We start from the raw sequence: 27,967 nt of genomic DNA, 5'->3' as shown, positions 1-27,967 counted from the left end.
TGCTGTGACTACATGGGCCCCCCAGGTCTGACCTGCGTGAAACCTGCCAGGCCTCCCACCACATCCAGGGACAAGCTGGGCTGCTTTCCTTAGATGCGGCCGATCCCTCCCTCGCTGGAGACCTGGACCCTGGACAGGCCCATGGTTAATTCGTGCCCACTGTCCTGCGCGGGCAGTATTTGGGCCACTAGTGGCTTCTCTCCAGGACTGCCGGCCAGTGTGGCTGGAGAGACCACCATCCTCACAGTTGGGGAGAAATGAATGGTGTGGGCTGTGGCCTGTCACGGCTGCTGTCCTCCAGGGTGTGGAGCCACAAGGGGAATGGACTGGCCCCCTTGATGGTGGGGACCCGGCAGGCTACCCGTTCACCCCCTTGCTCTTTGTCAGCACCCCACTGGTTCCCTAAGCCGTATGGTGTGGCACCACGTACGTGCCCAATTGGAGCAAATTCTAGAATCCCCTCTACCTGCTGCCCTGCTCTGGGCCTGGGCTGGTGCGCAGTTAACACCGCCACTTACCCCTCCGCGGGCTGGTGGGGTGGGATGGGGTGGGGGGAACCCCAGGTCAGACCAGGCCCCAAGGGGAGGAGGGGCCCCTCCGCTGACCCGCCCCGCCCGTTTCCGCGGCGGGGGAGGGGAGGCTCCGGGCGTGGGGAGCGGCGTCACGTGGGCCAGGCGGGGCGCGGCCAGAGTCCGGGCGCGGGGGCGGAATGGCGGCGGAGCGGGACCCCGAGGCGAGCGCGGCGGCCCGGCCGCTGCTCACCGACCTCTACCAAGCCACCATGGCGCTGGGCTACTGGCGCGCGGGCCGGGCGCGGGACCAGGCCGAGTTCGAGCTCTACTTCCGCCGCTGCCCCTTCGGCGGCGCCTTAGCCCTGGCCGCGGGGCTGCGCGACTGCGTGCGCTTCCTGCGAACCTTCCGCCTGCGGGACGCAGGTAGTAGCCCCGCCGTTCCCGGCCGCCCCCCCACGACCCCGCCAGGACGCCCCCCACTTGATGAGCTGTCCCCGCCAGGACATCCCACCTCCTCGGGCCCCAGCGAGCCCCCCACGACCCGCAGGGCCACCTGCTACCTAGATGACCCGCCCTTGCCAGGACACCCCACCCCGGCCAGGCGAGCCCCCACACCCCCAGGACACCTGCCACCTAGATAGACCAACCCCGCCAGGACAGTGTCCCACCCCACCCCCAACTCCCGACCTGGCGAGTCCCCGACCCCTCCAGGCCACCTGCCGCCTAAGCCAGCTCCCCCCGCCCCGCCCCAGGCCTGATGAGTCCCGGACAAGACTCTCGCCTGACGAGAGTCTTCCATGGCCCAACAAAGGCCCCCCAAGGCCCCCTACAGGCCCCTTTCTTTACCGCGGTCCCAGCCCCGACGAGTCCCCACGGCCTGCGCTGGCTCCAGCCCACGAGGGCCCCTGTCACCCCCAGACGTGCAGTTTCTGGCCTCGGTGCTGCCCTCCGACACGGATCCCGCATTCTTCGAGCACCTTCGTACCCTCGACTGCTCCGGTGTGACGGTGCGGGCCCTGCCCGAGGGCTCCCTCGCCTTCCCCAGCGTGAGTGCAGGGTGAGCGGGGGCAGAGGGGCGCGGGACCGAGCGGGCCGGGCGGCGCCCAGCTGACCACCCTCCCCGCAGGTGCCGTTGCTACAGGTGTCAGGGCCACTCCTGGTGGTGCAACTGCTGGAGACGCCACTTCTCTGCCTCGTCAGCTACGCCAGGTGGGGGGGGGGGCCCGCCGGCCGGAGGAGCCCGGGGAAGGCAGGGCCCCGGGAGAAAGAGCGGCGACTTCCGGGGGGGGCGGGCCTTTGGGAGGGGCGTGGCTCCGTGGGTGGGGTGGGGCCCCTAGGCTCTGTGGGTGGAGCGCAGGGCCCTGGAGAGCGGCTTCCGGCTCCCACTGTGTAGGGCCTCAAAGAGGGCCGGGGTTCGCGGTGACTTCCGGACCCTCACCGCAGGTCCCCTGCTCCTTTGCCCCCCACAGCCTCATCGCCACCAACGCTGCGCGGCTTCGCCTGATCGCGGGTCCGACGAAGCGGTTGTTGGAGATGGGGCTGCGGCGAGCTCAGGGCCCCGATGGAGGTCTTACGGCCTCCACCTACAGTTACCTGGGCGGTAAGAACCCATGGAGGGAGACAGGGATCAGGGAAGGAGGAGGCCTGCCAGAAGCCCTCTAGCCAAGTCTGACGCCCGACTGACGCCCCCGCCCTCCTGGCCCCTGATGCAGGCTTCGATGGCAGCAGCAACGTGCTCGCAGGACAGCTGCGGGGCGTGCCCCTGGCTGGAACCTTGGCTCACTCTTTCGTCACTTCGTTTTCGGGCGCTGAGGTGCCCCCTGACCCGGTTAGCATCCCTCTCTCCTCCGCTGCCCTCCAGAGGGCAGTCCCCGAAGCCAGTCCTTGCCCAGGGGAAGGAGGAACTGCCATGCCCCGCCCATCTGAGCCACCCTAGCAGGTAGCTGCAGTCCTGCGCTCAGAAGCTGGCAGATGGTGGCAGGCATTACCCCTGCTTAGACCTCAGCCTGGGGGAACCAGCCCTCACCCTGCTCATGCACTAAGGGTTGTCCATCCTTCGCCGACCCGTTTCCATAGATGTTGGCTCCAGCTGCCAGTCAGGGCCCCAGGGTGGACCTGGCTGCACGTGTGGAGGCATGGCTGGGACGCGTGTGTGCCCATCTGGGGCTAGGGGTGCAGGAGCCCCACCGGGGGGAGCGGGCAGCCTTCGTGGCCTATGCCCTGGCTTTCCCCCGGGCCTTCCAGGGCCTGCTGGACACCTACAGTGTGCAGAGGTGAGGCCCAGGCACCCCCCTGGGTGGGCTCTGCCTGAACACCTATGGCCCCTCCACCAACCCTTCTCATCTTGCTGGCAGGAGTGGTCTTCCTAACTTTCTGGCAGTAGCCTTAGCCTTGGGGGAGCTGGGCTACCGAGCCGTGGGTGTAAGATTGGACAGCGGTGACCTTCTGCAGCAGGCCCAGGAGATTCGTAGGGCCTTCAGGACCGTTTCGGCCCAGTGAGTCCCCTGGGAGGGGTTGTGCCTGCTGAGAGACCCTGTTGGGGGCAGGAGTGTTGGGATGGGGCAGAGGGAGGGAGGGATTTGCTCCTCCCAAATTGAGGAGCTCTGATCTGGCGGCTACCACAGTGGAGACATCGGGGCTCTGGGGGGAGGTCGGGGGAATGGTTTACCCAGGGGCTTGTAAGCAGAAGGGAGAGCCCATGTGGCTGAGGCCAAATTCTCAGGTGGGGAGGGTGGGGGGAGGTGCATAACTGAGAATGGAGAATGACCAGGTGAGGCAGGAGCACCTGAGGGCCGTCCACCCGTCACAGGTTCCAGATGCCCTGGTTGGAATCAGTCCCCATCGCCGTCAGCAACAACATTGACGAGGAAGAGCTGGCCCGGCTGGCCCAGGAGGTGGCGGGCAGTGGGGAGCAGGGGCAGGGGTGGTTAGGAGGGCTCTGGGCCTGCAGATGTCAACCAAGCTCAGTGCCACCTTGTCCCTCCTCCTCCAGGGCAGTGAGGTGAACGTCATTGGCATCGGCACGACCGTGGTCACCTGCCCCCGCCAGCCTTCCCTGGGCTGCGTCTATAAGGTCAAGACAGGGTCTGGGGTCCAGTGGAGTGGGCCAGAGGGTCATGGGTTTGGGGGGAGATTCCCATGGTCCCAGCACTTGTCTCTGCAGCTGGTGTCTGTGGGAGGTCAGCCCCGAATGAAGCTGACTGAGGACCCCGAGAAACAGACACTGCCTGGGAGCAAGGCTGCTTTCCGGCTCCTGGGCTCCGATGGTGAGGCCCCTCCCACTCCCCACGGCCCTCCTCCTCGAGTCCCCAGGCCCCCCACTTTATTCCTGCTGCACACACAGGGTCTCTGCTGATGGATGTGCTGCAGCTGGCAGAGGAACCACCACCCCAGCCTGGCCAGGAGCTGAGGGTCTGGCCTCGAGGGGCCCAGGAAGCCTGTATTGTGAGGCCTGCCCACGTGGAGCCCCTGCTGAGACTCTGCATTCAGCAGGGACAGGTAACTGCCTCTACCTGCTCCCTCAGTCTGCACGATGAGCCTGAACTGAGCCCTGGCACCTGCTCCTGCCCCAGCCTCTCCCTTCCCGCTCCCCCAGCTTCATGGGCCTCTCTCACCTCTCCCCTTCCCTCTCCCCGCAGCTGTGTGGGCCTCTCCCATCTCTGGCTGAATCTAGAGCCTTTGCCCAGCTGTCCCTGGGTCGCCTGAACCCTGAGCACAAGCGGCTGGAACAGCCCGCACCATACCAGGTAGATAGATGCCCGCCCCCCCACATCATTGTCCCTTTGCCTTGTGTGCCCTCTGTCCCTACAGCCACCCGTCCATTCTCTCTTTTCCCTGTAGGTGGCGCTGTCTGATGGGCTACAGGCCCTGGTGCACCGACTGAGTACAGGAGGGTCCTGGTGAGAACTGTGGTGGAGACTGCCTGGAATCAACATGAGTCACTCACTGTCCTGCACAACTTGTCCCGTGTCATTTCTTCACTCAGCCTGCCACTCACTTGACCCCCAGGGCCTCCAAGGGTGGGTTGGAGTCTGGGGTCAGAGCACGGGTTCATGCTCCCAGGGGAGGCCCAGGCTCTGCCAGGGTGGGGAGGCTGTCCTGTGCTGAGGTCTGAAGGTCGCAAGGAGTTAGGCCAAGGCTGGGGAGTGTCCAGGGCTTGGGAAGCTGGACTGTGAGGGGGACAAGGCTATGGGGAAAGGGAGGCTTTGGTGCCCACCCAAGAGTTGTTGGAGTTGCTGCAGGCAACTAGGGAGGGGGAGCCACAGGGCAGGGACGGGTGCCAGAAAGAGGGTCTTGTATCCAGGCACGGCCCCAGACTCCCCTGCCAACCAAGGTCCCCACCCCGGAGAAGTCAGCAGGGCACCCCAGCTTCCAAAGCCAAAGAAGTGCAGGTGTCCCAGGCCACTGCTGTGGCCAGGCCTGCAGGACTCTGCCACTGGGGACGCTGGGCTCACTGGCTGCACCCAGCCGGCTCTCTCCAGGCCCTGGCATCTGTCACAGGGTCAGCAGGGCCTGGGCCCCAGGGGAGCTGGCTCCTGATGCAGCAGCCTTGCAGAGAGAAAGGCTCAGGGGTGCACATGAGAGCCCGTGAAGAGATTCAGGGTGCTGGGCTGGCCTTGCCTCATGCACACGAAGCTGGTCAGGCTTCTGGCAGCTTTGGCAACTTGCGTTCCGGAGAAACCACTCACGAGAGACGTTCTAGGCTCTGGGGGATGTAGGGCAGGGGTGCCGGGCGCCTCTGATTGGTCCGGCACAAGGTGGCAAAGGCAGGTGAGGGCGTGTGGAGGGGAGCGGGCTTCCCGGGGGTGCTTCCTAGAACACTTCCGCCTCTCCAGGTATCTGACCAGACTGGCTTTTCTGGATCCCTAAGCTCAGGGCAGTGCCCATGTCACTGGGTGAGGATGACAGAATTTAGGGCAGAGGCCCTGGGGAGCAAGAGGCTTCGAGAGAGACAGACTCACGAACACCCACATGGCAGAACACACCCGCCCCAGGTTCCCCAGGTCAACACTTCTCAGATGCGCACTTCCCAGGCGCCAGGACCCGGGGGACCCACCTCAACAATGGCAGTCACCAGCAAGGGCACCTGGGAGGCGGCCTCTGCTCCACCCCGAGGTTGCCTGAGCCGGGAGGTGGTGACGGCTCTCCCAACCTTCCTCATCCCCCAGATGTCTGGCTCCGTGGGAATGCAATGGGGACAGCCCAGTCCCTGACCCCAGGCCCTGCCTGGACACATCTGCTTCTTTAGGGCTGAATCAGGCAAGGCTTTAACTTAGGGTTGGGCCCAGACTTCTGGTCCCTGCTGGGGCTTCTTCAGGGCTGGGCACACTTCCATGAGGTCTCCCCGCCCAGAGGGGCTGCAGGTCAGGGGTAAAGGGCCCTTCTCCCCCTCTCCTTGCAGATCCGCATGCCAGGGCTCTTATCCGTTCCCCAAGGCCCTGGTGGGCTGAGCCAGATCCCAGACGCTCAGGTATCAGGCTGGCTACTCGCTGCCAGCAGCAAGGGCAGGAGGGCCCTTCACAAGCCCCTGCTGTGTGCCACACCCGGGGACGCCTCGGCGTGGCTCCCCAACCCCCCACACGCACAGAGCATGAGCTCACAGGCATGCGCCACCACGCCTGTCCCGGGTCCTGTCTGCCCAGGGCCAGCTTCTAGGTCAGGCCCGCGCACGACTTCCGGGGAGAACCAGTGGCAGGTGCCGTAGGCTGGGTCCAGCTGAGGAGCTTGGGGTGTGCAGCAGCCATGGCTTGGGGGGTATGGGGCAGGGCTCGGGGGGGCCCTGTGGGGGCCCTAACCCTGACAGCTCTGGCTGAAGAGATCCGGGCCAACCAGGGGCAGCCCCCAGGACCCTCTTCCATTGACCCTCAGCCTGAACCTGAACTTGAACCTGAGGCAGAGCCTACGGGTGTCACTGCCATCCCCACAGCCCGCCCTGTGCCCTGCTCTCTGCCCAGGGTGCAAGAGCCAGCCCCCAAGGGGCTCTATCAGGTGAGTGGTAAGGGAAGGGGGGCCGAGGGGACCACAGGGAGGAGGCTGGGGAGGTGCTGGGGAAGAGAATTGGGAGAGGCAAGGGGACTTTGTACATCCCACCCACCCTGCCCTAGGACCCCCCAAATTCCTGGGAGGAGGGGTCCCTGGCTGACCTGGCATTGTATGCGGCTGCCTGCCTGGAAGAGGCTGGCTTTGCGGGGACCCAGGCAACAGCCCTCACACTGTCCTCAGCCCTGGAGGCCCGGGGGGAGCGTCTGGAGGAGCAGGTGAGCCAGCACCCCCTCCCTGCCCCCAGGCTCCTGCCGTGGAGTCCCCAGGTTGGGGGATCCCAGTGAGCAGCCTGTCAAGCTCGCTCCCTTCGGGTGGCACCTGCCCAGGGGGGTCCAGAAAGTCTCCCACTGACGCGGGCTCCCTCACGCCAGGTGTATGCCCTGGTGCGCGGGCTGCTGGCACAGGTGCCCAGCCTGGCCGAGGGGAGGCCCCGGCAGGCGGCCCTCCGGGTACTGAGTGCGCTGGCCCTGGAGCATGCTCGGGAGGTGGTGTGTGCGCTGTTGCCCAGCTCGCTGCCCCCGGACCGGTAAGCCGCCTGGCCCAGGCCAGCCCCGCGCCCCGAGGCACCACGCAGCTTCCTTCCCTCTTCCAAATTGGCAGCAGTCTGGTCCTGGAGGGGCAGGCTGTGGAGAGGGCCTCAATTCCCTCCGTGTGACTCCCGCCCTCCACCTACCCCCCCCAAAAAAAACCTCGGGGGCCTGCCTTCTCCCTCCGGGTCACACTAGGAGCCCAGCCTGGGGGTAAGCTCCCAGGTGGGGTCAGCAAGCCTGGAGCCCCTGGCTCTGTGGTTACCCTGCCCCAGGAGAAGTTCTCTCTGGTTTTACTCTCCACAGTGATCGTCTCCACTATCGGGTCTGTTTGGGGTTGCTGGCCCGACCAGGTTCTGAACGGTCCCTGCCAGGCAGTTAAGGTTGCAGGCTATTTCTGCACAGATGCTGGTTATCTTGCTTCTCTGGGATTTGGGGGTGGAGTGTCGGGGGGCGGGGGTTTACCTACTCTCCCACGTGGGAGTCCCAGTGGCCACCTCCCACCCGGCCCCGGGGACCCCCCCACATCAGACCGAGTCTCGGGCGCTCCGCACCCCCAGGGTGGCTGCTGAGCTGTGGCGCAGCCTGAGCCGAAACCAGCGCGTGAATGGGCAGGTGCTGGTACAGCTGCTGTGGGCACTGAAGGGCGGAGCCGGGCCCGAGCCGGAGGCACTGGCGGTAGGTGACTCCCTTGGGGCCCCGGGGGGCGCCCAGCGCATGCATGATGTTCCTCAAGCATCAGCCGCTTGTCCTGGTCCCTGCTCCCTGCACCAGAGCCTGAGATGGGCTGCTTGTTCCACAGGCCACTCGTGCCCTTGGGGAGATGCTGGCTGTGTCCGGCTGCGTAGGCGCCACTCGGGGCTTCTACCCACACCTCCTGCTCGTGCTGGTCACCCAGCTGCACCAGCTGGCGCGGCGCGCGTCCTCCCCTGACACCCCCAAAGCTTGGACCCCATCGGACCGAGGGCCGCCACACAGCCATGCCAGGTGAGGGCACACACCAGAGCGGAGTGAGGCCTGGGCCGGTGCCCTCCCGGCCCTCACCCCCCGCCCCCCTCGCTGCCTGCCCCCACCTCCAGCTGCGCCGTGGAGGCCCTGAAGGCCTTGCTCACCGGGGACGGCGGCCGCATGGTGGTCACGTGCATGGAACAGGCTGGAGGCTGGAGGAGGCTGGTGGGAGCCCACACCCACCTCGAAGGCGTCCTGCTGCTGGCCAGGTGCTGGGGAGGGGGTGGGGGGGGGGAAGAGGCAGGGGCAGGAGGGGGGTCGGGCGGAGACGTTTCCCGGGGTGAGGCGCCCAGAGGAGGGAGAACGCCCGTTTCCGCCCCATTCCCAGTGCCATGGTGGCCCACGCGGACCACCACCTGCGAGGCCTGTTCGGGAACTTGTTGCCCCGGCTGCGCAGCGCCGACGACACAAGGCGCCTCACGGCTATGGCCTTCTTCACCGGGGTGAGCCTGCGTCCACACGGGCGGTGAGGGGTGACCGTAGACCCGGCCTCTGGGCGGTGCCTGGGGACCTCGAGCATGCTGACCCCGCGTCCCCGCTCAGCTGCTGCAGAGTCGGCCCACGGCAGGGCTTCTGCGGGAAGAGGTCATCCTGGAGCGGCTCCGCGCCTGGCAGGGCGACCCCGAGCCCACCGTGCGCTGGCTGGGCCTGCTCGGCCTAGGCCACCTGGCGCTGAGCCGCGGGAAGGTGAAGGGCGGGGCCCGGGCGGGGCCGGGGCGGGGCCGGGGCGGGGCCCGGGCGGGGCCCGCGAGGGGCCGCCCACGAGCCCCCCCCCCCCCCCCCCCCCCCCCCGCAGGTGCGGCACGTGAGCAAGCTGCTGCCCGCGCTACTGGGCGCGCTGGGCGAGGGCGACGCGCGGCTCGTGGACGCCGCGCTGGGCGCGCTGCGGCGGCTCCTGCTGCGGCCTCGGGCGCCCGTGCGGCTGCTGAGCGCCGAGCTGGGGCCGCGCCTCCCGCCGCTGCTGGACGACGTAAGCCCCGCCCCGCCAGGCTGCCTCCCCGCCCCTCCAGCCCGCCCGGCCTCAGGCCTCTCCAGACCCCCTGCCAGACCGCCCTTCTCCCTGGACCTGGGTTCCCGGTGTGCCCTGACCCCTTCCTCCCACGCAGGCCCGGGACTCGGTCCGCGCCTCGGCTGTCGGACTTCTCGGGACGCTGGTGCGGCGGGGCCGGGGCGGGCTCCAGGTGGGGCTCCGCGGCCCCCTGCGGAAGCTGGTGCTGCAGAGCCTCGTGCCGCTGCTCTTGCGCCTGCAAGATCCCAGCAGGGACGCCGCTGAGGTCAGCTGCCCCCCAAGACTGTCCCGCTGCTGTCCCCATCCAGCCTTCTGCATCCCCACCCTGCGCAACTCCAAAGAGTTCTACAAGGACGTCAGGTGCAGGTGTCAAGGGCTCCTAGCTTCCTGGTCTTTCCTGGACCACCTGCCCTGGGCTCCTCCACCCCTCGTCCTGGCTACACCCCAGCCACCTCTTGCCTCTCCCTGGACCCCTACCCCTGCTCCCTTCGCCCGTCCTAGAGTTCAGAGTGGACCCTGGCCCGCTGTGATCACGCCCTCCGTTGGGGCCTGCTGGAGGAGATGGTCACCGTGGCCCACTACGACAGCCCTGAGGCCCTAAGCCGCATCTGCCACTGCCTGGTCAGTAGGGGGAGCACCCACTCGGTCCCGTGTACCCCAGGGCCACTCTCCCAGCCAAGGTGGTGGCAGGTCTAAGACCTCAGGCCCTGATGCCGTGCGTTGAGGGTTTGCCAGGGGGTCCCAGCTCCTGGGCTCACCTTTGCCACCTTCTCTCCATATGGGATTGGCCCTTCCATACTGCCATAAGCCTGTCTGTCCCCAGGTTCAGCAGTACCCGAGTCACATACCCAGCTTCCTGAGCCAGACCCAGGGCTACCTGCGGAGCCCGCAGGACCCCTTGCGCTGGGCAGCTGCTGTGCTCCTAGGTGAGGCAGGACTGGAGTCACGCTGTCTCTTGAACTCAGAGTTCTGGGAGCTGGACCGGCCCCTCCCCGGTGGGGCCTGGGGCCGGCACTCACTGGTTTGCCTTGGTCCAGGCTTCCTCGTCCATCACACAAGCCCCAGCCGGGTCAACCAGGACCTGCTGGACTCCCTGTTCCAGGGTAAGGACCCAGCTCGCTGGCCAGGTTGGGGTCCTAGAGAGGCTGTGGGTGCTAGGACGGAGTGGATGGGAATGGATGGGTGGAGGGCCAGGAGTCTGGGGTACTTAGCGGTTCTGAGAGTCTTGCATCCCTGCCCGAGCCGCCCTGTCCCTGCAGACCTGGGGCAGCTGCAGAATGATCCAGAGCCAGCCGTCGTCGCCGCGGCTCAAGTGTCCGCCCAACAGGTGGCGCTGCTGGCCCGCGCACAGCCGGGGCCGCGCCTCCCGCGTCTCCTCCGCCTGGGCCTCTGGCGCCGCGCGGGTCCCCACCGACCCCCACCAGTCTACGCGAGCAGTCCATTCCAGCCCCGGAGCGTCGTGGGGCGCTGGGGCTGCTTGGGATCCGGCTGTGCCTGACCCCAAGCCAGCCCGCAGGGTACCTGGGTCTGAGGCAGGCACCGCACTGCTCTGTGGTTCATCCTGGGTGGGGGGTGGGGGGAGCGATCCGCAGAAGAGGCTCCGCTCCGGGGGCCCCTGGGCCCGGTACCAGATGCTGTGAGCAAGCCCCCTCCCCCTCTCCTGCACACAAATCCTCCAGGCCCAGGGCCACGACGGCCACGTGAGCTGGGATGGAGACGCCTCCTGTCCGAGTACTGTTTCAGCTTGGGTGAATCCGTCCCCACTCAGGCCAGACCTGTTGCTCTCCAAGCGCCCAGGAGTGTGCCCCCACCTCCGCCAACCTCAGCCTGGATGGCACCTGGGCTCCCGAGCTGGGGTCTGGTTGGGGACACTGTGAAACCAGCCCAGCCCGGGGAGCTGGTGCCCTGGCAGGCTGCCTGCTCTCCAGGTGTCTGTCTCTGCGCACAGCCTGGCTCGGGCTCCCCTGCCTTCCTTGGCACCCCTGCCCGGCAGCCCATCAGCCTCCATCATGTGTCCACTCATCACCGGCCTGTCCCCACATCCCCACACCCTCACCCCTGCTAGCCTGCCAGACCTCACCTGAACCTTCTCCAGGAGGTTCTCCTGACCGCCCCACGGGACACCACAGGCTTGGGATGGTACCTGTGGGCTCAGGTGCGGGGTGCCGACATCTGCACCCCACTAGACTGAGCCCTCAAGACGCTCCCCCGTGCCCTGTGTGGGCTCGAATGAGGAGAGCGTGACCGAACATGCAGAGAAACAGCCCCTCTGTTGTGACTGAGCCTCTCTGGGCCGTTCAAGGCCCTCCACCTAGCCACTTCAGAGAGGCCTTGGCTCACACAGCCTTTTGGAGGGGCTGGGAGCAGTCCCCCCAGACTGGAGACCCCTTGGGGTCCTGTCCACCCACTACGGAAAGTGTTTAAAATAAACACAGGTGGATTTAAAAAGTCTGGCGTCTTTCTGGAGACCGGGTCTGAGCCAAGGATGAAGTTCTGATGACCGTGGCCTGGTCCAACATTGCGCTCAGGCTGGGGTTATAGATAAGGCAGCGTGTAGCCAGGAATGAGGGTCAGCCAGGTTCAGGGTCCAGGCTTGTGACTCAGGGCTTACCTTGAGTCAAAGAGCAGGTTTGAGGGATGCCTGGGTGGCTCAGTTGGTTGAGCATCTGACTTCGGCTCAGGTCAGGATCTCGCGGTTTGTGAGTTTGAGCCCCACGTCGGGCTCTGTGCTGACAGCTCAGAGCCTGGAGCCTGCTTCGGATTCTACGTCTCCCTCTCTCTCTGCCCCTCCCTGTCTTACGCTCTGTCTGTTTCTCAAAATGAATAAACATTAAAGTAAAAAATTAAAAGGAAAAAAAAGCGAGTTTGGGAGCTCAGGCAGGAAGGAGGTGGGGTCTCTCTTTAGAGCATTTCTAGGGCCAGGCAGGGTCAGGCCAAGGCCATGTGTGGTTTGGTGTATTTGTTCAGAGCCTCCAAAGCAGATGCCAGAACAAGGTTAAAGTACGTAAAACCTTGGGTTGCAAGGAACTTGTTCTGCAAGTGTTCTGCAAGACAAGCAAACATTTCAAATAGATTTTAACTTGACAAACGAACGACGTCTTGCAATACAAGTAGTATGGGATGCTGAATGTCACATGATCATAACTGAGCCAATGGTTCTCTTTCTCTCTCTCTCTCTCTCTCTCTCTCTCTGTGCAATTGTGGCCCATGCTTGGATATTCGGTCTCAGGCTGCAGTGGTTGACAGAAATCAGTGATTTTTCAGAATGCTGGAAGGTGCCCACCACTGGAACTAGTGTATTTTCCATCACTTCAAAGCACCTGTGGACAGTCCTTTGCTTTTTCAGACAAGCATGAGCTTAGGAATGCTTTGCCTCATTCTAGGTCAGGCTGCCTTAGATAGAGACCCTTTCCTCTGCTGCTGTTGAGTAAGAAGTTGCTGCGGCCGAGGTCAGAGAGGTTTTTGCCTGCTTTCTCCTCGAGGATTTTGACGGCTTCCTGTCTTACGTTTAGGTCTTTCATCCATTTTGAGTTTATTTTTGTGTCTGGTGTAAGAACGTGGTCCAGGTTCGTTCTTCTGTGTGTCGCTGTCCAGTTTCCCCAGCACCATTTGCTGAAGAGACTGTCTTTATTCCATCGGATAGTCTTTCCTGCTTTGTCAAAGATCAGTTGGCCATACGTTTGTGGGTCCATCTCTGGGTTCTCTATTCTGTTCCATTGATCTGAGTGTCTGTTCTTGTGCCGGTACCATACTGTCTTGAAGATGACAGTTTTGTAGTACAGCTCGAAGTCCGGGATTGTGACGCCTCCAGCTTTGGTTTTCTTTTTCAGGATTGCTTTGGCTCTTCGGGGTCTTTTGTGGTTCCATACAAATCTTAGGATAGTTTGTTCTAGCTCCATGAAGAATGCTGGTGTTATTTTGATAAGGATTGCATGAATATGTAGATTGCTTTGGGTAGTGTCGACATTTTAATAATATTTCTTCTTCCAATCTATGAGCATGGAATGTTTTTCCATTTTTTATGTCTTTTTCAATTTCTCTCACAAGCTTTCTATAGTTTTCAGTGTATAGATTTTTCACCTCTTTGGTTAGGTTTGTTCCTAAGTATTTTATGCTTTCTGGTGCAATTGTAAGTGGGACCCATTCCTTGATTTCTCTTTCTGCTGCTTCATTATTGGTGTATAGAAATTCAACCGATTTCTGTGCATTAATTTTATATCCTGCAACTGTACAGACTTTATGGATTAGTTACAGCAGTTTTTTGGTGGAGTCTTTTGGGTTTTCCATATAGGGTATCATGTCGTGGGCGAAAAGTGAAAGTTTGACTTTCTCCTGGCCGATTTGGATGCCTTTTATTTCTTTGTGTTATCTGATTGCTGAGGCTAAGACTTCCAATACTATGTTGAATAACAGTGGCGAGAGTGGGCATCCCTGTCTTGTTCCTGACCTTAGGTGGAAAGCTCTAAGTTTTGGGTGGTATTAGCGGTGGGTCTTTCGTATATGGCTTTTACCATCTTGAGGTATGATCCTTCTATCCATACTTTCTTGAGGGTTTTTGTCAAGAAAGGATGCTTTATTTCGTCAAATCCTTTCTCTGCATCTATTGAGAGGACCATGTGGTTCTTGTCCTTTCTTTTATTGATGTGATGAATCACATTGATTGATTTGCGGATATTGAACCAGCCCTGCATCCCAGGTATAAATCCTACTTGATCGTGGTGGATAATTCTTTTAATGTGTTGTAATTGGCCTGTCATTCTCCTTTCTGGTGGGGTCTTTGTCTGGTTTTGGAATCAAGGTAATGCTGGCCTCATAGAAAGAGTTTGGAAGTAGTCCTTCCACTTCTATTTTTTGGAACAGCTTCAAGAGAATAGGTGCTAACTCTTCTTAAATGTTTGGTAGAATTCCCCTGGAAAGCCATCTGGCCCTGGACTCTTGTTTTTTGGGAGATTTTTGATTACTGATTCAACTTCTTTACTGGTTATGGGTCTGTTCAAGTTTTCTATTTCTTCCTGTTTCAGTTTTGGTAGTGTGTATGTTTCTAGGAATTTGTCCATTTCTTCCAGATTGCCCATTTTATTGGCATATAATTGCTCATAATATTCTCTTATTATTGTTTTTATTTCTGCTGTGTTGGTTGTGACCTCTCCTCTTCCATTCTTGATTTTATTTATTTGGGTCCTTTTTCTTTTTGATCAAACTGGCTAGGGGGGTTGTCAATTTTGTTAATTCTTTCAAAGAACCAGCTCCTGGTTTTCATCGATCTGTTCTACTCTGTGTTTGTTTTCGATAGCATTGATTTCCGCTCTAATCTTTATTATTTCCTGTCTTCTGTTGGTTTTTTGGTTTTATTTGCTGTTCTTTTTCCAGCTCTTTAAGATGTAAGGTTAGCTTGTGTATCTGAGACCTTTCTTTCTTCTTTAGGAAGGCCTGGATTGCTATGTACTTTCCTCTTATGAACGCCTTTGCTGGATCCCAGAGGTTTGGGGCTGTGGTGTTATCATGTTCATTGGCTTCCGTGTACTTTTAAATTTCCTCTTTAACTTCCTGGCTAGTAGGATGTTCTTTAATCTCCAAGTATTTGTTGTCTTTCCAAATTTTTTCTTGTGGTTGATTTCGAGTGTCATAGCGTTGTGGTCTGAAACTATATATATGGTATGATCTCAATCTTTTTGTAATTGTTGAGGACTAATTTGTGCCCCAGTATGTGATCTATTCTGGAGAATGCTCCGTGTGCACTCAAGAAGAATGTATATTCCTCTGTTTTAGGATGAAATGTTCTGAATATATCTGTTAAGTCCATCTGGTTCAGGGTGTCATTCAAAGCCATTGTTTCCTTGTTGATTTTCTGTTTAGGTGATCTGTCCATCGTTGTAAGTGGGGTGTTCAAGTCCCCTACTATTGTGGTATTATTATCAATGAGTTGCTTTATGTTTGTGATTAATTGATTTATATGTTTGGGTGCTTCTTGTTGGGGGCATAAATGTTCACAATTTTTAGATTTTTTTTTTCTTGGTGGGTAGACCCCTTAATTATGATATAATGTTCTTCTTCATCTCTTGTTACAGTCTTTATTTTAAAGTCTAGATTGCCTGATATAAGTATGGCTACTCTGGCTTTCTTTTGTAGACCATTAGCATGATAGATGGTTCTCTATCCCCTTACTTTCAATCTGAAGGTGTCTTTAGGTCTAAAGTGGGTCTCTTGTAAACAGCATATAGATGGATCTTGTTTTCTTATCCATTCTGTTACCCTATGTCTTTTGATTAGAGTGTTTAGTCCATTGACATTTAGAGTGCGAACTGAAAGATACGAATTTATTGCCATCGTGTTGCCTATAGAGTGGGAGTTTCTGGTGATTTTCTCTGGCACTTTCTAGTCTTTGTTACTTTTGGTCTCTTTGTTTTGTTTTGCTTTTTTTCTCCCCTCAGGAGTCCCCCTTAAAATTTCTTGCAGGGCTAGTTTAGTGGTCATGAACTCCTTTAGTTTTGTTTGAGAAATTCTTTTTTTTTTTAAATTTTTTAATGTTTATATATTTTTGAGAGAGAGAGAGAGAGAGAGAGCACAAGCAGGGGAGGGGCAGAGAGAGAGGGAGACACAGAATCTGAAGCAGGCTCCAGGCTCTGAGCTGACAGCACAGAGCCCGATGTGGGGCTCAAACTCACGAACCTCAAGATCATGACCTGAGTCGAAGATGGATGCTTAACCGACTGAACCACCCAGACATCCCTGTCTGGGAAACTCTTTATCTCTCTTTCTATTTCAAATTATGGCCTTGCTAGGTAAAGAATTCTTGGCTGAATATTTTTCCAATTCAGCACGTTGAATATATCCTGCCACCTCTTTCTGGCATGCCAAGTTCCTGTGGATAGGTCTGCTGTGAACCTCATCTGTCTTCCATTAAGGTTAGGGACTTTTTTTTTTTTCCCTTGCTGTGTTCATAATTCTTTCCTTGTCTGTTTATTTTGTGAATTTGACTCTGATGTACCTTGCTGATGGTCAGTTTTTGTTGAATCTAAAGGGAATTCTCTGTGCTTCCTGGATTTTAGTCTGTGTCTTTCCTCAGGTTAGGGACATTTTGTGCTATAGTTTGCTCACATAAACCTTCTGCCCCTTTTTCTCTCCCTTCATCTTCTGGGACTCCTATGATTTGGATGTTATTCCTTTTTAATGAGTCAGAGTTCTCTAATTCTTATATCGTGCCCATTTGCCTTAGTTTCCCTCTTTTTTTCTGCTTCATTATTCTCCATAATTTTATCTTCTATATCACTGATTTGCTGCTCTGCTTTATCCATCCTTGCTGCTGTGGCATCCATTCAAGATTGTACCTCAGTTATAGCATTTTTAATTTTGTCCTGACTAGATTTTACTTCTCTTGCCTCCACAAAAAGGGATTCTATGCTTTTTTCAACCCCAGTTAATATTCTTAATATCGTGATTCCAAATTCTCGTTCAGACATTTTGCTTATATCTGTGTTGATTAAGTCCCTGACTGTAATTTCTTCCTCTTCTTTCTTTTGGGATGAATTTTTTGTCATTTTGGAGGAAGAAAAAGAATTAATAAAATAAAATAATTAAAAGCAACACAAAAAATCAAATAAAGGAAGCTAGATCCTAGGTGTGTTTTGGTCTGCTTGTTGAAAGAAGCTTGATAGAATAGAGAAAAAAAGGAAAGAAAAGAAAAGAAAAAAAAAGAAAACGTTTAAAAATTTTAAAAATGTATACAATAAAATAGAATTAAATGAAATGAAGAAGGTAAAATAGAATAAAAATTTACAAAAAAATACAGTAAAAAAGTTTTAAAAAATTTTACAAAAATGGAAAATAAAAATAATTTTTTTTCTCTTTCTGTATCCAAGATTAAGAAAAGAAAAGAAAAAAAACAAAAAAAAAAAAATACCCCCCAAAGAGATGAACCAAGAAATAGAATGAAATCTGAATGAAATTACAGCCAGTTTCCCCCAGAAGTCAAACTATGAAGCACTTTATAGTCCATGCACTAAGCAGGGGAAGAGACTTGTTCTGGTCCTCTGGGGCCTGAGCTTGGTTGGCACAGTTGGATGGGCTTGGTGTAACAACTCGGTTCTCCACTAGGTGGCACTGCTTAGCTTACTGGGGTGGATCGGTGTGGCACGTGCGTGTGTGTGCACATGTGCAGGAGAGGTGAAAATGGCTTCTCCAAGGTTCCCGGTCTCTAGCAACAGAGCTCTGTGCTCTACCCTACCGGCCATCAGGTACCCCTCCTTTGTCTCCGGCTTCCGTCCACTCCCCGCTTCTACGCTGTCCGCCTCCAAGCCATTGTCCTGCTAGGCGGCACCTCCCTCCCGAATTTTATCTCAGATGGGGCTGTGTTTCCCAATCCCTCACTTCTGAGAACCCTGCAGCTTGGACCCGGTCCAACTCTCTCGTTGAGCAATGGCCGGGTGCCAGCTTGCCCCAGAAACGTTCGTGCAGAGGTTCAGAGGTGATGGTAACCACAACACACAGCAGGCACCAGGTTTCACCGCACCCTGGTGTCTTTGTTCCAGTACCAGTAAAGGTGGCTGTTCTCTGGTCCACTGGGACCTTTGCCTGTGGGGAGGCCGTATGGCCTCTACCAAGTGCCCGCTCAGCAGGGGGAACCTCTTCTTCCTGTGTGGCCCGAGGACCCCAAGGACCTCAAGGACCTCGCTGTCTGCTCCTGGGGATTCTCCCTTCCCACCAGAGCACCCTCAGGTATTGAGCTGCGGAATTTCTGACTCTGCTCTCCCCTGTTTATGGAGTCCTAATGGTATTGAAACCCTCTCCTTTCTCCCTTTCTTCTTCAGTCACTTGTGGGTGTTTCCACTCTTTCTCTTCCTCTCCAGCTACTTTTGGGGGGAGTGCTTTTCCTGTACCGTCCCCCGTTTTTCTGCCCTTTCTCCATAAATACAGCTCCCTACCCTCCAGGGCTTCTCTGTCCCCCAGTTCACCTCTCTGTGCCGCGTCCCTGCTGAGTTCTGTGGCTCAAGTTATACAGTGTTGTGTTAATCCTCAGATCAGTTTCCTAGGTGTGCAAAATGGTTTGGTGCTGACCCAGCTGCGTTTCAGGTATGAGAGAAGCAGAGAACTTCCATGCTGTCCTGCCATCTTGGCCCCTCTCTGCTTTAGCAAATTTTCAACTGCTATGAGATGAGGTTTTTTGGAAGGGGATGCCAAAGAGAACGTATGTTACAGAAGAAGAGAACGCAGTGCCCGTCACAGGTCCGTGAAAGACCGTCTCACCCTCTCGTTTTGCGCTAACGCGAGCAGGGGTTTCAAAGTCAAGCCCCTGCTCGTGTGTCATTCTGAGAATCCACGAGCCTTCAGGAAATGCAAGATGTAGAGAAGCCAGTTAAACGTTATGTGGAGGTCCATCAGCAAGGCTTGGGTCACTCGTATCTTGTTCGTTGAGTGGATCAACGAGGCCTCCGGTCCTGCAGCGAAGAAATACCTTTTAGAGAAGAATTTGCCGCTCAAAGCCTTGCTGGTTATGGGTAATGCCCCTGCTGAGCCTCCAGGCTTTGAGGACAACTTACTGGAGGAATTCGAGTTCATTAAGGGCAGGTTCCTTCCTCCCAACACCACTCCAGTCCTCCAGCCCATGGAGCAGCAGGTCATTTAGAACTTTAAAAGGCTTTACACCGAAGCCCGATTTCAGCGATGCTTCGAGGTGACCGAAGGATAAACCTCACCCTCCAAGTTTTGGAAAAATCATTTCCACACCATGAACTGCCCCAAGATCATCGATAAAGCCTGGGATGGGGTCACCAAGAGAACCTTCAATTCTGCTTGGAGAAAACTGTGGTCCGATTGCGTTCTTGGACATGACTTAGAGGGGCTCGCTCATGAACAGCAGCCACCAGTTGTCGACGAAACTGTGTCCTTGGGGAAGACCAGGGGACTGGAGGTGAACAAGGACGACGTTCAGGAGCTGGTGGAGGAGCATGGCCAGGAGCCGACCACCGACGAACTGATGGGTCTGCATCATGAGCGAGAGCTGAGGTTATGGGGGAGATCTCGTCTGCAGAGGTGGAGAAAAAGGCTGAGGAATCCCTCACTTCAAATGAGATTAGGGAGATGTGTAAGATGTGGGAAACAGTGAAACATTCTGTAGAAAAGCACCACGCGAACAAGGCTGCAGCAGTCCGAGCGATGAATCTGTTTAACGACAATGCAACGTCACACTTCCGCCAAATCCTCAAAAGGAGGCCAAAGCAGGTGTCATTGGATAAAGTTGAATGAAGAGCAAAGGATCCCATTGAGCCAATAGGTGGCAGTGATTCCGTTAGCGATGGCGAAAGTCGTCCTACACAATAACACTCCTTTCTCGTCTCCCTCACACCAGCCACGAAGGTTTTCAAAAGAAAGGAGGTTAATTTGTTTATTTTTCTTTATATTCCCTATTTTCTTTATTATTTTGTATTATATTACAGTATTATAATCATTTTTATATGAATATTTTTGGGTGGAACGAATCATCTGAGTTTCCATGATTTCTTAGGGGGAAATTCGCTTTGATATACAAGTGCTTTGCTTTACAAGCGTGTTTCCGGAACGGAATCTGCACGCAGACCAAGGTTTGACAAAACAAGAAATGTATGGCGGATGCTCTGGACAGGTCAGGAGGCCCTCCCACCACCGCGAACGGTAGGAGAGAAGGAAAAGTTTGTCGGTGGGAGCATCCTGCCGGGCTGTGCTGGCCTCGGAGCTCCCGAGCTGGCCACCCGCGGGGAAGGACCGCAGCTCGCAGGACGGCGTGTGGGGCAGGGCCGGGTCTCCCACTTCAGTTTCCCCTCCGTGCGGCCGGTGTGTGCGGGGAGCGTCCTCAGAGCCCCTGGCTGGACCCAGGCCCTGGGCGGGGCCGCACGGAGCCTCATGCCCCCCTCGCCGGTCGCCCGGAGGGCGGAACGTGGGGTAGGTGTCCGGCGCCCGTTCCTCTCGCCAAGCACAGCGCGGCCGGACAGCGATGCCCTCCGGAAAGGAGGTCCCAGACTCGGATGAAGGCTCAGGCAGGCAGCCCCCTGTCCCGGGTCACCCCGCCTCGGCTGTGCCTGGGCGTCTCCCACCTGGGGGCCCCACCCCCGCCCCAAGAGCAAGAGCACAGGCTGTCTCCCGAAGGACCAAGGACGCGTCCGCCTCTCGTGGTCGCGTGTCCGCCCCGCCCCCTACCGGGAAGCCCCCCCTCCCACTACCTGCCCGCCAGGTGTGAGGTCGTGCCGAGTCCGCGTGGCCCGGAGGCCGGGCTGTGGCCGCCCCGGGAGTGTGACCCTTCTCAGAGACTGCTCTGCTGGGCTGCCCCGCGGCAGCACCACAGCCCCGTGCCGGGTGAGTGCTTCCGGCCCCGGGGTGTGCGGGGTGGCCGGGTCCCTCAGGTCTGTCCGCAGAGGGCCCGAGCGACTTGCCAGCGTTTCTAGGCTCGGACCCGCTTCCCTTCCGTGCGAGGCCCTCCCGCCTCGGTGGCGGTGCTCAGACGCTCTCGGCGCGCTGCTGCTCCTGGAGCCTGCACCGTCAATCGGACCCCACAACTGGGGCTTGGTGGGACACCCACGGCCCGCCTCGGCCCCTGCCCAGGTGCTCCTGAGACCCGGGCCGCTCCAGTTCCGCTGGCGCACTGCAGGTGGCCTTTCAAGCGCCCCCAGGGAGGGTTCTCTAAAGAGGAGCAAAGCCCTGGAGAAGACCGTCGGGCCTGGGGGCGGAAGCCTCTTACTGGGCTGTGTGGGAGGGCAGCCTCAGGTTGTTGCCGGGATCTGGGAAGTGTGGCGTGCAGTGTCCCTTCTGTTCCGATATTCATTTTACCGCCGGGCTTGGGTGCCAGATACTCTCTGCAGTTAATGCCCCAGCCCCAGCCGGACCTCCTGTCCCTTCTCCTTCTCATGAAGCCGCCTGTCAACGGTGGCCGGGACAGAGGGTGTCAGAAGGCGTGTACCTTCCTCTGCCTTCCACCGCGAGGGCGGTTGACTGCGTTCCCACCGAGGAGAGGCAGATTTCCCCAGAGATGGGGAGAGCTTCCCGGCCGGATCACGGACCCTCTCTCCCTGCACGAGGGGCCGCATCTGCCACGCGCAGCTCAGGGCCTGCGAGGGCCCGGAGGCCTGCCAAGGGCCCTGAATGAGCAGCTCGGGGGCTGCGGGCCCCTCTCCGGGGAGAGACTCTTCCCTTGGAGCAGACGAGTTCAGAGGAGGCCCGACCGAAGGCCCGTTTCTCTGGCGTCTCACGTGGGGCATTGCTTCTCCTGGAGCCTCCCTGCAGCCCCGGGCAGACTGCTTGCCAGCCACACCTACCCCCCACGGCGGCCCCCACTACCTCCTGGCTGGCAGCGGCGCCCTCAAGGTCCCTGAGGCAGATCCGGACCCTCTTGGTAAAACCGCTCTGCCCTGTTCTTCGTTGGGCCAGCACAGCGGGGAGGGGCCAGGGCCCAGCCATGCGGCGCTCGCTCCGGAGCGGCCAGGGTCAAACACAGGGCGGCTCCCCTCAGCCCCCTAGCGCACCAGCAGCGAGACCACGGGGCAGACGCCTGTGCCCAGTCCCCGCCGCTGCTCCCTACCCAGATCTGGGGCCCCTCAAAACCTCAGTGATCCCATCTTTCCTTTACACATCGCATTTATTGACTTTCCCCGACTCCTGGCCCCATGCTGAACCGGCCACGTGGCCGGTCGGGCTCTCGCCTTCCCGGGGCTGGCCGCCAGCTGGGCAGGAGCCCCGCCCTGCCCGGAGCGCTGCCCAGGCGCCCCGGCGGGAGAGCCAGGCTCGGCCCTAAGCGCTGTCCTGGCTCAGATGCGGCAGCAGCACCAGGCAGGCGTAGAGGGCGCTGGTGCGGCCCTGCGCGTCCGGCTGCCAGTGCACCTGGGGGACGTCCACCCGCAGCTCCAGGCCGCACTCCTCCAGCAGGACCCAGGCCGGTGCCTTTGAGTCCCAGCTGCTCCCCAGGAGCTCCTGCGGCAGGGACACAGCCCTGTGCTCCTTCCAGGGGGAGCTCTGCTCCAGGACGCTCTGCACCTGCAGGACAGTGTGGGAGGTCGTCGCTGCCCACTCCACTCCCAGCATCTGGCATGCGCCCGCCCCCCCCCCCCCCCCCCCGACAGGCCCAGCCCTGCCCCGGCCACCCACGCTCTCTCACCAGCCTGGACTGCCCGGACAGGTCCCCTGTCTCCAGCGCCTCCGCGAGCAGTGCACGCTGGGTTTCGTTCAGCTCTGGGGAGAGACTTCAGGTAAGAGGGGGTTCCAGAAAGCCAGCTGGAGAAGCCCATCTCCCTGCCCCCTACCTGCCCCCCCCCCCCCCCAGGAGCCTCTCACCAGTCAGTGCTTGTACGAGGTAGAGGATGGGGCGGGCGAGTTCTTCCTCTACCTTTCCAGAGGACTGCACCAGGCACTCCAGGATGGCACCCCCCGGGGCATCGGGGGACGCCACCCACCCACAGCACAGGCCCTGTTCCAGCTGGGGACATATGGTGGGGCGGGTGAGCCCGACGGGCCGGGCGCAGGTCCCACCCACCCTGCCCACTCCAGCAGGCTGCTCACCTCCTCCTGGAGGCTCTCCAAGGCCGGCTCCTCCCGCAACACCTTCGTCAGGCCTGCCAGGATCTGCCCGCACAGTTCCCCGGACAAGCCCTTCAGGCCGTCGGCGTGGACACTAACCTCTACCTTCAGGCCCTGAAAGTCTTCAGTGACTGGCATCTGGTCCTCAATGTCCCCATCTGTGTGGAGAGGGCTGGAATTGCCCGGGCGCCCGCAGGACCCTGGAGAGCCCTGGTCAGGAAGGGCAGACTCCCAGGGGGCAAAGGGGAGCCCACCAAGGGTTCTGAGGGTCGTCAAGAAGGTACTGACCCGACACCATGTCCACGGGTGTAGATGGGAACCTCATCTTGAAGTAGCTGAGAGGTATCTGTGACAGGAGACCTGTGCTGCTTGTAGGCTTGTGGCCTGGGTGGGGCAGGGTGGGTCAGTGCAGGGTACAGGTCCCCGAGCCAGACAGGGCTGAAGCCTTCCCCAGACCCCGTCGTCCCTCACGTCGTCCCTCACCACCGCCCCAGCACTGGCCGCCCAGGGCAGGGAGTGAGGGTGTGCCAGGCCGAGGCTGGTGTGGTGTTGCTTTACGGCCCGTGAGTGTGTGTGCACGTGTACGTGTGTGAGTGCACATGTGAGCGTGCATGTGCACGTGCGAGAGCATTGTGTGAGCGTGCACACGTGTATAGGTGCGTCTGTACATGTGCAACTGTGCGTGTGTGCGTGAGTGCACTGTGTGTACGTGTGTGTGCGTGTGTGACAGTCCGTGTGCACGTGTGTGCATGTGTGTGCATGTGAGTGCACGTGAATGTGCGTTGTACACGTGAGTGAGTGTATGTACGTATGTGCACACGCGCGCGTGTACATGCGTGCGCACGAGCACATGTGAGCGTGTGGGTGTGTGCACATGAGTGTGTGTGCGGGTGCGTGTGCATGTGCCCGCGTGTGTGTGCCCGTGCGCCCAGTCCTCGGGAGCCCCCGGCTGAGCCATGCTGTGCGGAAGGCCTCAGCCGCTGGTCGCCTGCCCCGCGTGGGTGGGGGGATCCCCGGTCCTCACCTGTCTTGGGCAGCCTGAAGGTCCTCTCGTCCTTGTGCTGGAGGTGGTGGATCTCTGGCCGCCAGTGGGAGTGGAGCGGGGGGGGGGGGGCAGGTCAGCCAGTGACCCCCAGCCTCTCCATCACCCACCGGGACCACCCTGCACAGTTGTCCCCGTGTGCCCCAACCCCTCACATGCCAGAGCATTCCTCAGCCACCGCAGCCAGGAAGCTGTGCAGCCAGACCCCAGCCAGCCGGCGGCAATTCCTGGGCCTCCCTGCCTCTCTGCCACGGAGCCCAGGCCCCCCAAGTCACCCCAGTCCCCACTCACCCCAGTCAGGGCCAATAACCAGCAGGGCCGTCTGGAATGCAAGGACGCTGCCTGAGGGGATGGTGACTGTCTTCTTCCGGTTCAGGTGGCCCTGGCCCTTGCCCTGAGGGATGGGCATGGGCTCAGGAGTGAGCTCTGGGTTGTGGGGTTGGGTGGGCTGGGTGCGGGTGCTGGGGGTCTGCCTGGGGGCACTGGGGTGGCCGAGGACACATCACTCCAGACTCCTGAGTCAGAGAAAGGAGAGGGCAGGGGGCCAAGGGCTCTGGCGGTGATGGCCCCAAGCAAAGCTCTTCTCCAGTTTTTTTTTTTTTATTTATTTATTTTGTTTTACGTTTGTTTATTTTTGAGAGGCAGAGAGAGACAGGGCACAAGTGGGGGAGGGGCAGAGAGTGAGGGAGACACAGAATCCGAAGCAGGCTCCAGGCTCCGAGCTGTCAGCCCAGAGCCCAAGGCGGGGCTCGAACTCACAAACCGCGAGATGGTGACCTGAGCCAAAGTCGGACGCTCAACCGGTTGAGCCACCCAGGCGCCCCTCTTCTCCAGTTTTTGAGAGTCTTATCAGTACAACTCGAGGGTGCAGGGGAAAGGAACGTGTGCTTTCGAAAGCAGGAAGAAAGCAGGCTCATTAACTGTCGGGAATCGGGGATCGGGTAGATCAGGGTAGTGATGTGTGGGCGGCGGGGGGCGACGTGATGGGGGCAGTGTATACGTCACAGGAAGGGGGTGGTTCTTCTACCTCAGATTAAGCGTTTACAGAGCGGGGAACACGATCCACGGGCAAGGTGTGGACGTTTCAAAGGAGACCGGCTTTTCTTGGCCCGCTTTGCTGCTTCTCAACCGGGCCGCCAACGTTCCCTCCTTAGCTCCCAGCCGCCCAGGCTCGGCCGCTCCCTCCTGCCTCCCCGACCCCTGCCCGCCCACGGCCCCCGCCACGCACCTGCACGCGTAGGACTCCGGGCAGGGCGAATTGGCCACAGCCCTCCTGCTTCTGGGCCCGGGTGACCTCCACCTCCTCCTGCGTCTGCAGCACCTCCGTCACCACGAACACGTCGCTCCCGCAGCTCCGCAGCTGCTGCAGGATCTTGTGCTCCGGCTGCCGCAGGCGCCTACGGGGGGCGGGTAGGTCTGGAAGCTCCGGGGCGCGTCCTGCCCTCTCCGGCCCCGGGCCGTGGGTCGGGCCTCCCTCCCGGGACCTCAGCCTTCGTGCCGGTGGGGGGCTGACACGGCCCTGGAGTGCGGGGGCTCTGCGGGGGCCCGGGCACGGGACCCCCCGTCGCTCCTTTCCCGGGGGCTCCCAACAGTGTTTGGGGGCGGGGCCGGATCCAGGGGTGATAAGTGGACACCCACAGACGCCTGGAGGTGCCCCCCCCCCCTTGTCGGCTCCACCCCAGTGGCCTGGGCTCTGCCTGACCACCCTGGCCCTCAGGAGGCTGCCCCCCCCCCCCCGTCACCTCTGCGGGCTCGGCAAACCCCTGGGGACGCCCCCACCCCGACTGTGCTGACCCCTTGGCCTGGCAGCGACACCCTGTGACTCCTGATGCCCCAAGGCTGTGACCCAGCGGTTGCTTAAGGTTGGAGCCTCCCCGGCCCCCCGCCACCGGCTCACCTTTCTTTGTTCATGGCCCCCCAGGTGTGGAGGGGCACTTTCAGCATGCACACGTCCATGGAGGTGCTGGCTGTGGCCGACACCGCTGCCCCGCTCACAAACTTGCCCTGTCCCAGCGCTTTCACCTCCACGTTGCCCTGCACCATCCCGTCCACGAGGTCTTCGATGTGGAAGGAGGCGACGCGTTCCACAGCTAGAGCCAGACCAGAGCTGAGGCTCCATCCTGCCAGCTGCCCCCTGTCCCCCCCCCCCCCCCGCCCCGGCAGAGGTGGTGCTTTGTCTTTTGAAAGCACGCAGCCCACACGCCCAGAGCAGGCAGCAGGCCGGCCTGTTCGCTCCCCTCCCACCCGAGGCCCCCCGACTCAGTGCCCAGCAGGGTACCTGGTTCTGGGGCATCAGGCTCCAGAATGTCCTTGATGGACAGGTTGAGACACTTGTAGCGGGGTTTCCAGAACCATGAGCTGGAGAGCTTCCTGCCCAGCAGGCAGTAGGGCCGGAAGCTGGTGGAGCTCCGCAGGCTGTCCACGGGGATGAGGTCTCCTTTGGGGTCCAGCTCCCGGACCACGCTCTTGACCACCCTTTCGAAGGTGGACGTCATGCTCCCGAGGGGTACAGATGGCTCAGGCGTTCTGCGATCAGGGCTGGAAGAGTGGGAGGGGGCACGGGGCCAAGTGGGTACTTGGATGCCTCCTACGACAGGGAGCTCTTTTCCTCCACAGGCCAGTCCTGAGATGCTCCAACAGGCAGCAAGCTCCCGCCGCTGATCATTACTCAGCACCGCCTACCCTGGCATCCACTCGAACCATCTCTCCATGGGGTGGGTGAGTGCCCCTAGGCTGGGACGGCATTCGCAGCCCTCAGTGGGACTCAGGCCATTCACACCATCTGTACCATGGCCAGAGTGCCCGCAGGACGCCCAAGAAAGCCCAGGGACTCTCAGTGCTTGGGGAGGGGTGGGGCAGGGCCGCCCTGGGCTACCCACAGAGGCCTCCGTCGTGTTGTCAGCCCAACAGCGCTTAGAGCCGCTCTTGAAAAGCAGCCACCGAGGGAGGGCAGGGCGGGGGCCTCAGGGTGAACCCCAGGCCGGTGCTCTCTCTGCCGCAGCAGCTGTCTCCCTGGCTGAGGTGTTCAGGGGGCAGAGGAAGAAACAGGAGCCACCGAGTTCCTGGGCACTTGGCACAGGGGCCACAGCAAGGCCCAGTCAGAGCGTCCCCAGCTTCCAGGTGAACCCTCTAGGGCTTGTTCTGTGCCCAGAGTCTAAGGCTGAGGCTTCAGGGGTCAGAGGCCAAAGCAGACCTGACCCGGCACCCAGGAGCCCTGGGTCCCAGACAGAGGAGCTCCCGTCGGTAGGAACCTCTGAGCCTCAGTGCCCGTCTGAATCGGGAGCGGACCAAAGGGTGACCGGAGACCCAGATGGGCTGGCGAGGGCGCTGCCTTCCCAGAGGCCTCGGGCTTCCCCAAACTGGTCTGGGATCATGGGGAGTCCTGGAGGGTGCTGGGACCAGCACCTCCCAAAAGGGCCGACGTCCTCCGCCCCTGGTGTGAGCCACCCCCACCCCCCCCCCCCCGCCCAGCCAGCAAGGAACGGCACTGGGTGTGGGGCGCAGCTCACCGTGACCGTCACCCCAGGCTCCGGGCCCACGACGTGAAGCAGGGCCTCCCTGCAGACCAGGGCTGTGCCGGGAAGCTTCTGAGCAAGTGCACAGACCCAAAAGTGAAACTGTGGCCTAGGGAGGCTGGCCGATGCTCCCGGAAATGCCCCAGGCAGCACACACCCCGTGGGGCCCCTCTGCCCGCCCAGAGTGGAGCAAGCCAGGGGCCACGTGGCAGCCCACGGCCTCCCCCTCCAGCCGGCAACACCTCTCGTGGTTTCTTTCTTACGACTCGGGCGATGGCAAAGGCTCCATTAGACATTTCTGTAAGGAAAATGTACAAACGGGCAGCAAGCACTGAAAAGCTGCTCACGTCATCAGCCACCAGAGGCCCGCGCATCAGACCACACCTGTCGCGACCGGCGCGACAAACACCGAGGTCAGGGTCCTGAGGGTAGGGGAATGCAAGAAAAAAGAGAGAGAAGAACGTTTGGGAACAGGAGGGTCCCCTGGGCTGACGGCCCAAGTGACGGCTTTATTGTTGCCGTACGCAATCTTTTATATCCAGACTCTTATGGGTCAGGCCATTCTAAGAATAAACGGGTTTCACATAATCGCTGCCAACCAAAACATTTAGTTGTGTGTTTCTTGTGAATTTTCTAGACGGGTCACAACAAGACCTTGTTGATAAGATTGCTGGCAAAACACAATTCCCATGTTTGTTTCTATCCGACTCGGGGTAGAAAAAGGGAGGAGCATTACTGCCAACACCCGCAGACCACAGGCTTCAGGAATTAACTTT

The 27,967-nt window shown here is 59.6% G+C and overlaps 3 protein-coding genes across 9 annotated transcripts; 2 read left to right on the top strand and 1 right to left on the bottom strand.

Annotated features, from left to right (window-relative positions):
• Positions 1 to 628: 628 nt before the first annotated feature.
• On the top strand, positions 629 to 4,470 carry NAPRT (nicotinate phosphoribosyltransferase). Its single transcript, XM_060611484.3, has 13 exons — positions 629 to 935; positions 1,431 to 1,558; positions 1,639 to 1,721; positions 1,982 to 2,112; positions 2,225 to 2,340; positions 2,589 to 2,785; positions 2,867 to 3,007; positions 3,322 to 3,406; positions 3,505 to 3,585; positions 3,676 to 3,778; positions 3,856 to 4,010; positions 4,151 to 4,258; positions 4,353 to 4,470. Exons 1-13 carry the CDS (start codon positions 710 to 712, stop codon positions 4,413 to 4,415), a joined length of 1,617 nt encoding a protein of 538 aa, XP_060467467.3. The 5' UTR covers positions 629 to 709; the 3' UTR covers positions 4,416 to 4,470.
• MROH6 (maestro heat like repeat family member 6) lies at positions 4,426 to 11,546 on the top strand. Of its 7 annotated transcripts, XM_060611478.3 has the most exons (16): positions 4,426 to 4,531; positions 5,914 to 5,982; positions 6,345 to 6,500; positions 6,617 to 6,769; positions 6,926 to 7,080; positions 7,642 to 7,759; positions 7,884 to 8,068; positions 8,161 to 8,298; positions 8,418 to 8,532; positions 8,633 to 8,776; positions 8,886 to 9,059; positions 9,196 to 9,363; positions 9,600 to 9,719; positions 9,922 to 10,024; positions 10,136 to 10,201; positions 10,426 to 11,546. In XM_060611478.3, exons 2-16 carry the CDS (start codon positions 5,920 to 5,922, stop codon positions 10,800 to 10,802), a joined length of 2,235 nt encoding a protein of 744 aa, XP_060467461.2. In that variant the 5' UTR covers positions 4,426 to 4,531; positions 5,914 to 5,919; the 3' UTR covers positions 10,803 to 11,546. The 7 variants fall into 7 exon arrangements, with proteins under 7 accessions (XP_060467461.2, XP_060467459.2, XP_060467460.2 ...); XM_060611476.3 differs by having other exon boundaries at positions 4,507 to 4,531; positions 5,914 to 6,500; XM_060611477.3 differs by lacking the exon at positions 4,426 to 4,531 and having other exon boundaries at positions 4,580 to 5,982.
• Positions 11,547 to 21,680: 10,134 nt separating this feature from the next.
• On the bottom strand, positions 21,681 to 27,298 carry GSDMD (gasdermin D). Its single transcript, XM_078441931.2, has 11 exons — positions 27,186 to 27,298; positions 25,955 to 26,214; positions 25,574 to 25,766; positions 24,905 to 25,073; positions 23,968 to 24,070; positions 23,659 to 23,712; positions 22,923 to 23,018; positions 22,617 to 22,792; positions 22,392 to 22,533; positions 22,216 to 22,289; positions 21,681 to 22,094 (listed from the first exon to the last, which is right to left on the bottom strand). Exons 2-11 carry the CDS (start codon positions 26,169 to 26,171, stop codon positions 21,852 to 21,854), a joined length of 1,467 nt encoding a protein of 488 aa, XP_078298057.1. The 5' UTR covers positions 26,172 to 26,214; positions 27,186 to 27,298; the 3' UTR covers positions 21,681 to 21,851.
• Between the last annotated feature and the right edge of the window lie 669 nt (positions 27,299 to 27,967).

Source organism: Panthera onca, chromosome F2 (assembly GCF_046562875.1).
Source record: "Panthera onca isolate mPanOnc1 chromosome F2, mPanOnc1 haplotype 2, whole genome shotgun sequence".
Taxonomy (NCBI): domain Eukaryota; kingdom Metazoa; phylum Chordata; class Mammalia; order Carnivora; family Felidae; genus Panthera; species Panthera onca.
Note: the sequence above shows the minus strand (reverse complement) of the source record. Positions and strands in the feature narration are given on the sequence as shown.

What these genes read in the sequence shown, in the direction of transcription:
- GSDMD (XM_078441931.2), bottom strand. Translation starts at nt 26,171, where the DNA reads ATGACGTCCACCTTCGAAAGGGTGGTCAAGAGCGTGGTCCGGGAGCTG. An exon ending in GGTTATTGGCCCTGACTGGG is followed by an intron (nt 23,713 to 23,967) that starts GTGAGTGGGGAC and finishes ACTGGCGGCCAG; the next exon opens with AGATCCACCACCTCCAGCAC. An exon ending in CCTCGTACAAGCACTGACTG is followed by an intron (nt 22,290 to 22,391) that starts GTGAGAGGCTCC and finishes GTCTCTCCCCAG; the next exon opens with AGCTGAACGAAACCCAGCGT.
- MROH6 (XM_060611476.3), top strand. Translation starts at nt 6,255, where the DNA reads ATGGCTTGGGGGGTATGGGGCAGGGCTCGGGGGGGCCCTGTGGGGGCC. An exon ending in AGCTCGCTGCCCCCGGACCG is followed by an intron (nt 7,081 to 7,641) that starts GTAAGCCGCCTG and finishes CCGCACCCCCAG; the next exon opens with GGTGGCTGCTGAGCTGTGGC. An exon ending in CCAGCAGGGACGCCGCTGAG is followed by an intron (nt 9,364 to 9,599) that starts GTCAGCTGCCCC and finishes CGCCCGTCCTAG; the next exon opens with AGTTCAGAGTGGACCCTGGC.
- NAPRT (XM_060611484.3), top strand. Translation starts at nt 710, where the DNA reads ATGGCGGCGGAGCGGGACCCCGAGGCGAGCGCGGCGGCCCGGCCGCTG. An exon ending in TGCCTCGTCAGCTACGCCAG is followed by an intron (nt 1,722 to 1,981) that starts GTGGGGGGGGGG and finishes TGCCCCCCACAG; the next exon opens with CCTCATCGCCACCAACGCTG. An exon ending in GACACCTACAGTGTGCAGAG is followed by an intron (nt 2,786 to 2,866) that starts GTGAGGCCCAGG and finishes TCTTGCTGGCAG; the next exon opens with GAGTGGTCTTCCTAACTTTC.